The sequence below is a fragment of the Procambarus clarkii genome, chromosome 2 (genome assembly GCF_040958095.1).
Source record: "Procambarus clarkii isolate CNS0578487 chromosome 2, FALCON_Pclarkii_2.0, whole genome shotgun sequence".
Lineage (NCBI taxonomy): Eukaryota > Metazoa > Arthropoda > Malacostraca > Decapoda > Cambaridae > Procambarus > Procambarus clarkii.
In genome coordinates, this window is record NC_091151.1 from 48,736,911 (window position 1) to 48,745,233 (window position 8,323).

The following is an 8,323-nucleotide window of genomic DNA, read 5'->3' on the forward strand; positions in this document are numbered from 1 at the left end:
ATTTTAAAAGTTTCAGTGAGATCTGCCCTGTCATGCCTGGTTTGCAATGTTGTTAGCCCTATGGCCTTCAAGCGTTCCTGATACGAGAGATGACTTAGCTCTGGAATGACTTTTGTTGCAGCTATGTCCTTCTAAAAATGAGGTCTCCATGCTTGGATACAGTAATTTAAGTGTACCAGAGATTTATACAGTTGAACCATTACCTACTTTTCCTTATACTGTGGTCAAATGTTCGCTTGATTATCCGAAGAGTTTGGTTAGCTTTTCTGACTGCTGCACCCACCTGTTGTGCAACTTTTTAATGAGTGGTGGAACTTTGACTCCAAGGTCCCTTTCTTCATCAATCTGCTGTAATGTAATGCTATTAATTAGGTAGTTGTGGCATGGGTTGTTATGCCCCACATACATGGTTTTGCATTTGTCGACATTAAAAATATTATAATTATATATATATATACAGGCTTCCTGTTCCCAACAAAATAAATTATGTCCATGACTATAAGAAACTGAGGTGTATCAAATGCACCAGATACAAGTAATTATCAAAAAAAGGCACCAAACCGGGAAGGCTATGTAGCACCATCAAATGTGCGGGATAATCAGAGGGCGCTAAATATCACCAAGGATGCCAATAACAGAACAGAAACGCATAAGGCGAACGATACCAAAAGTATTCGAGTCGTCAAGAATTCTATCGAGGGACAAGCGACCGCGGGGACAGTCGGAAAACAAGACACGCTCGTCCTGGAAGTCAGGATATTCAACAAGGATATGCACAACCATAAGAGGGACAATGCAATTTGGACAATAAGGAGCAGGGCGGCGCTACATTAAGTGACCATGAGTTAAACGGGTATGGCCAATATGTAACCTACCCAGAGCCGTTTCCCACCGCTAGTTAAATAAATAAAATAAATGTTTATTTAGGTAGGTAAATGTTTATTTATTTTTATGTTTATTTAGGTAAGGTACATACATACAAGAAATTTTTACAAAGATTGGTGGACTTATAGATAGAGCTAGTACATACAATGCCTAAAGCCACTATTACGCAAAGCGTTTCGGCATGAAAAACTTAAATGACAAGCTTAATACTAATTGAGCATAAAGAGTAAAATGAAAACAAGAAATGAAAACATAGCTGAAAAAGCAGCACAAATACAATTATGTCGACAAACAGCGCTCTTTAAAAAAAACAGACTGGTTGACAATAGAGGGGTAAGGTAGGTTACAGGGAATTTATTAGGTATAGCTTCATTTTTATCTTAAACTGGTTGAGAGAGGTACAGTCTTTCACATGGTTGGGAAGGTCATTCCACATTCTGGGCCCCTTGATTTGTAGAGTATTTCTAGTTTGAGTAAGTCGTACTCTAGGAATATCAAAACTGTATTTATTTTTGGTGTGGTGCTCATGGGTTCTGTTACAACCTTCTATGAAGCTTTTGAGGTCAGGATTGGCATTACAGTTTAGCGTTTTATATATGTATAATACACATGAGAGAATGTGCAGTGACTTAATGTCTAACATATTCAGAGATTTGAGTAGGGGTACCGAGTGATGTCTGGGGCCAGAGTTGGATATTGTCCTAATAGCAGCTTTGTGTTGAGTAATTAGAGGACGTAAGTGATTTTGGGTAGTAGAGCCCCAAGCACAAATACCATAGTTGAGATATGGATAGATGAGGGAGTAATAGAGAGTCACCAGGGCAGGGCGGGGTACATAATATCTGATCTTAGAAAGAATGCCCACAGTTTTTGAAACTTTTTTTGATATATTTAGAATGTGTCCCTGGAAATTCAGCTTGTGGTCAATGAGAATGCCAAGGAATTTTCCATCTAATTTGTTACAAATTTGGGTATTGTTTCTTTTGAGATTTATTTGATTAGAGGATTTATTGCCAAACAGAATATAGAAAGTTTTGTCAATGTTAAGGGTGAGTTTGTTGGCAGTTAGCCAAAGATGAACACTTTATTTAGCTCAGTATTTACTGTGGCATTTAGAGCAAGGGGGTCAGGACTGGAGTAAATGAAGATTGTGTCGTCAGCAAATAGAATTGGTTTGAGGTGTTGGGAGACATTTGGAAGGTCATTAATGTAGATGAGAAAGAGGAGAGGGCCAAGTATGCTGCCCTGAGGAGCACCAATGTTGATGGGTAGGGTGGGAGAAATTGTATTATTCACAGAAACATACTGGAGCCTGTCAGTAAGGTAGGATTTGAGGTATTGCAGGGAGTGTCCTCTGACTCCATAATGATGTAATTTAAGAAGAAGGTTTTGGTGGTTGACAGTGTCAAAAGCTTTACGCAGGTCCACAAATAACCCAACAGGGAACTCATTTTTATCAAGGACGGTGGTTGGAGGAAGGTCACTGGGACACACGACTCTTAAGAGTACGCAGTTTGCTACCAATAACAGAAGACCAACAACTCTGCCAGCAAGCAAGGATGGAGGCATGAATAACTGGGTAAAAGTCGGAATAAGGAATACCTTTATGGGAGATGGGACAAGTGCGGATAGCTTCCTTAGTGGCAGCATCCGCACGCTCATTTAAAGAGACACCAACATGGCTGGGAACCCAGCAAAACTCAACTGACTTAAATTTACTGGAGATAAGAAACAGCCAGTGTTGAATCTTGATGACCACTGGGTGGACCGGATTAATGAACCCTAAAGCCATGAGGCACCTGATACAAGGTGGGGCTCTAAAGCCCTCACACAGTGTCAACACAACTAGATGTAAGTGCCATTGGACTTTTATCTAAGGTATAGTATGTATGCTCCTTTAGTTAGGTAAAGGTGTACTGTAATCAATGGTTTGTATATGGCTGCTTTCAAACAGGCTTTACACTCGCAGCCAGGCTATGTTTGGGCTTGCCCAAATACCCTTAAGATAGTTTAGTTTAGTTCATTTATTATGCACCCCATACCCATCCTGTGGGCGGTAATGGAAAGGGTTACAGAGCCACATAATGGAGAAAGCACTGCACTTGTTTACAAATGGGCTGGAGTAACTAGAGATGGTGGCCCACTAATGACATTTATCTATGACTGCCATAGAAGAGGTTTGGGACACTACTGATTGTCTCTAGGGTAAAGCCAGCCATACATTCATATTTACGAATTTAGTAAATATATATATATACCTACACACACAAGTGGCCCGAGACCCTCATTCAACCAACATCTTCAACCATTTATACCGCAATGACACACACAGTATATTGGAGACAAGCACAAATAATCACAGAATATACATCAACTTACATGAGAATGGCCTGGGCTGCTCGGGTCTATAACCATATACACCTCTGAGGGACCTGTAGCCTCTGACGGGGAAGGGAACCCCCTGAAGGAGGCGGCGCCTGCAGAGGTGGACCCCCGGTTGACCCAGCAGCCTCCCAGGCTTGGTCTGAGGCCCAAGCCAACCCCTGCAGTGACACAGCAGGCGATTCATGGCTACACACAGCAGGAGCTATCCCCTCTCCTCCCGGGGGCGTCGTGCGAGGAGGGTACGACTAGTATGGCTACAGCTGCAGGGTACGGCTGCCAGCGGAACACTTGGGTATGTTCCGAACCTTAATGGAATCTGACCCATATATCAATCAGGTCAACCCATGTGTTGCGTTTCCAAAAGGGTCGCCCATGTTAGAATCGGTGAACGCCCTAGTAATATTGTTGAAAACATCTTAATAACTTATTAAACCAAAGGTCTTTTTATGTCAGAAGAAAGGCAGAAACTGGATCTATATATGAAAACTCTTTCAGGACAAAATTTAAAGTAAAACTAAAGATATTTGTAGTTATATAAAAGTTGCATTTTTCATCGGTCGTAGAGCCGGAAATCCGCAATATTCATCTCAGAACAATGCTTATTTCACGCAGAATCGTTAATAAACGTAAGATTTTTATACGTCTCAAGAAAGATAGAAACATAAATTTACTTTAATCTAGTTTTACATAATCTAGTTTTACTTTAAATTTTGTCCTGAAAGAGTTTTCATATATAGATCCAGTTTTTGCCGTTCTTCTGACATAAAAAGACCTTTGGTTTAATAAGTTATTAAGACGTTTTCAACAATATTACTAGGGCGTTCACCGATTCCAACATGGGCGACCCTTTTGGAAACGCAACACTTGGGTCGACCCGATTGACAGACTGGTTATATTCCAACAGGGTCTGAGACAGGTACACAAGACGGATCCAACGCACGTATTTCTACCATTTCGGACAATAAATTTGTACGTTCCGTGTACAAATGCATATATAAACAAAGTATGCATATAAAAAAAATAGTCTATATGACCAGCAACAATTTGAATTACAATTAATTTTATTAAGATATTTAGAACCAATAATGAAGAAAGGGGAATCCGAGACAATTAAGCTGTCCACTGCAGTAGTTTCAATAATTTTGACTGCTGTAAGAATAGTCAAGAGTTCAACTTGTAAGATGTATGCCAAATTCTTGAGTTTGACATTTCTCTAACTGTATAACCGTTATGCTGATGTGTAATGACAGCACCTTACGGCCAACCATCATCTACTGTGAGAAGAGGATATTAGGTGACTTATGCTCTGTAATCCTTCAAATATAATAGAGTAATAGCATATTGTTATCTATCCCTAGGATTTTTAATAATAATAATAATAAAACCTCATTTAGCATGTATGATTAAAACAACTTAATTACTTTATTCAGTTATTAAGTAATTACTTTGTTAGACAATATATGATGTTCATATCCATAAAGCACTTTGGAAGGCCATTTAATGCATATAAATATTAATTTACATACTCCTGGAGCTATATGCTAGGAATTTCAATGTCAAATAATTTTAGCCAGAGGGTCTCTGGGTTCATTGGGCGCTTACGGCTCATGACTGGTATTAACACTCTTCATGAAGCAACGCCCCTTCCCCTCTCTCTTGGGCTCCTACCCTCCCCCACACCCTGCACTTCTCACACTCCCCTATGATTGATGAGGATTAAGCCACCCAAAAGGTGGCACGGGCATGAATAGCCCGTAAGTGGTGGCCCTTTTGAGCCATTACCAGTATCAAGAAATGATACTAGAGATCTGTGGGAGGCGCGACTGCACCCTACGTGACGGGAGATGTCTCCCAAACCAAATGGTCACCTTATGCATCCCTGTTCCTTATGTTCTCCCCGACGTCCACGAGCCCCCTCATACACTCCCCCCACGCAGTGCTCGACCTTAGCACGTCCCAGTGCCCCCAGCAAATAGCGCTTCATCTTAATATTATCTTCCGCCCCTGAGGCACGTCTGTCCCTCCTGCGTTTTCCCACACCTAGCGCGCCCCTCGCAGCCCCCGCCCCGTGGGCTGCCAATGCCCCTCCAGTATGCCAGTGCCCTGCACCTATGTGCTCCCACCTTGTCCGTACAGCGTCTTCACGCCCTCCCGTGCCTCATGCTCCTATGTACCCTGTCCTGTAACTCTGCACATACACATGCGAGCCCGTTTTATACGTTCCGCGAAGATGCTTTACATGATATACCCAAGGCTATTAACCCTTGTGGCCTCGACAAGGACAGGAAGCCGGCGGCTAGTCGAAGGTCCCCCCCCCCCATTTGCCTTTACGATCTTTTTCATGTATATTTTGAAATTCAGCAGTTTTGGCAGTTACGACTTCGGCGGGTAGGCGGTTCCATGGGTTATATAAATAAATAAATTAATGTTTATTCAGGTAAAAGTACATACATACAAGATGAGTTACAAGCAGAATGTTGGATTTCTAGATAGAGCTAGTACATACTATGCCTAAAGCCACTAATACGTACAGCGTTGCGGGCAAGATGTGGGAGAAACGCTTAAACTAACTCAAAACTTACCCAGAGGGTTAATAACTCTGTGGATGAAAAAGCATCTGTTCTGTCCTACATTGTGGCTTAAGCTTGAAACCGTTGCTCCTTGTTTGTGTTATATGATGCTTAAGGGAGCTCCCAGTACTCCTAAGGACACCTTTTACTGAAGTTGTACAAGCATTCCCTATATTATTTCGCTGTACGCCTACACCACTGACATCCATATTTTGTCCTGAGGTCCACTGATTCTTATCCATGAGACTCCTCAATCCACCCTCAGCACCCAATTTATTCCTTCCACAGAGTCTACATAATCCTTCCTTTGGCCCGCCTTATTTATTCGCAGGACTACTGTGTGCAAGTTCAAGTAAGTTTATTGAGAAAATGAAATACATCTTGAAAGGGTAGAGTAGCTTAGGCTATTTCTACCCACGTACTACATGCAGGTGCTGGACCCACCTAACGTCCTCGTCACAATCATCACGTTGATGTTTGGTAATATGTTTATTGTTTGTGATGCGTCTATATATATGTATGAACACGTTGTACTGAACGGGGTGAGAATAGTTTGAGCTACCTCAGCCCTTTGTAAGCATTTTACCTCAATAAACATTTCTATTTCAATCACGTTGACCATGGGAATCCGTGATTTTTCCACAGAAACCCCTTATAATTTCCCCGCAGGTCCTTAATACACCTCAACTTCATCCTCAGGACACCTTAATTCCCATTTCTGTTATCCACAGGATTTAGTATACCTGTACTTCTTTACCGTTGCCCAGTTATGTACCTGGAGCTCTAGCATACACCGCCAAGAGTCCTACCCCCGGGAGCCCTACAAAAAAAAAAAATGCAGCCCTACCCAAAAACACCCCCAGGAGGCCTACTAATAAAACTACTAAAGCCACACCACCCACAACCTTGGAGCCTAACATTTACGTACCTGGAGCCCAACCAGTTGTGTAACTAAAGCCTTGCAAACATCCAAAGCAATACCAAAAAAACACCCTAGAGCCCTTCCTAAAAACACCCCCGAACCTTACCATATAACATCCCCGAGCCCTACTAAAACCCTACCATATAACATCCCCGAGCCCTACCAAAACACGCCCCCCGGAGCCCTACCAAAACACGCTCCCCGGAGCCCTACCAAAACACGCCCCCCGAGCCCTACCAAAACACGCCCCCCGGAGCCCTACCAAAACACGCCCCCCGAGCCCTACCAAAACACGCCCCCCGAGCCCTACCAAAACACGCCCCCCGAGCCCTACCAAAACACGCCCCCGAGCCCTACCAAAACACGCTCCCCGGAGCCCTACCAAAACACGCCCCCCGAGCCCTACCAAAACACGCCCCCCGAGCCCTACCAAAACACGCCCCCCGAGCCCTACCAAAACACGCCCCCCGAGCCCTACCAAAACACGCCCCCCGAGCCCTACCAAAACACGCCCCCCGAGCCCTACCAAAACACGCCCCCCGAGCCCTACCAAAACACGCCCCCGGAGCCCTACCAAAACACGCCCCCCGAGCCCTACCAAAACACGCCCCCCGAGCCCTACCAAAACACGCCCCCCGAGCCCTACCAAAACACGCCCCCGGAGCCCTACCAAAACACGCCCCCCGAGCCCTACCAAAACACGCCCCCCGAGCCCTACCAAAACACGCCCCCCGAGCCCTACCAAAACACGCCCCCGGAGCCCTACCAAAACACGCCCCCCGAGCCCTACCAAAACACGCCCCCCGAGCCCTACCAAAACACGCCCCCCGAGCCCTACCAAAACACGCCCCCGGAGCCCTACCAAAACACGCCCCCCGAGCCCTACCAAAACACGCCCCCCGAGCCCTACCAAAACACGCCCCCCGAGCCCTACCAAAACACGCCCCCCGAGCCCTACCAAAACACGCTCCCCGGAGCCCTACCAAAACACGCCCCCCGAGCCCTACCAAAACACGCCCCCCGAGCCCTACCAAAACACGCCCCCCGAGCCCTACCAAAACACGCCCCCGGAGCCCTACCAAAACACACCTCGGGAGCCTCAACTCTTTCGTTAACTATGCTGTCTCTGGACGGGCTGCTTCCAAGGCCAACCCGTCTATGTACCTTTTGGCATTTGGCAATGGCTTAAGACAAACATTTAAGCTACAATCACTATACACAGCCTCCACCACCACTGTCACTGGTTGATGTCTCAGCTCTTGCACCGTCTCTGCTCACAATGTAGTCCTTCAAATCGACAGGTAAACTTCACTGACCGTCGGTGAATATCGTCACTGTTGGGGATTGAATATCCTCGACAAATCTTAAGAGCACAAACTCATACATACTTCCCGGCGGCCGTCTGGAGTGTGAGTGATGTCTAAGAGTGCCCTGGAGCTCGCCCGTGACGTGGTGTCAGGTCACCTGCTGATTAGCTATCGTCCACCTCTTCCTCCAGTCGAATTTCTCATTGTAACTTGTGTAGGACGAGTTACAACGGCTGGTGTCGTCGCCCCAGGCG

The 8,323-nt window shown here is 45.1% G+C and overlaps 1 protein-coding gene across 3 annotated transcripts in view; it reads right to left on the reverse strand.

Annotated features, from left to right (window-relative positions):
* The window catches only part of LOC123762246 (2-oxoadipate dehydrogenase complex component E1), a 28,164-nt gene extending 24,510 nt beyond the window's left edge, over window positions 1-3,654 (reverse strand). Inside the window, exon 1 of one of the 3 annotated variants that reach the window (XR_011228781.1) lies at window positions 3,265-3,654. Coding sequence is in view for 2 of the 3 variants with exons in the window: in XM_069325618.1 (XP_069181719.1) it covers window positions 3,265-3,454 (190 nt within the window). In the remaining variant the exon portion in view is untranslated. The remainder of the gene's footprint in view (window positions 1-3,264) is intronic. The other 2 variants (XM_069325618.1, XM_045748641.2) reach the window with 2 other exon arrangements.
* Window positions 3,655-8,323: the final 4,669 nt, after the last annotated feature.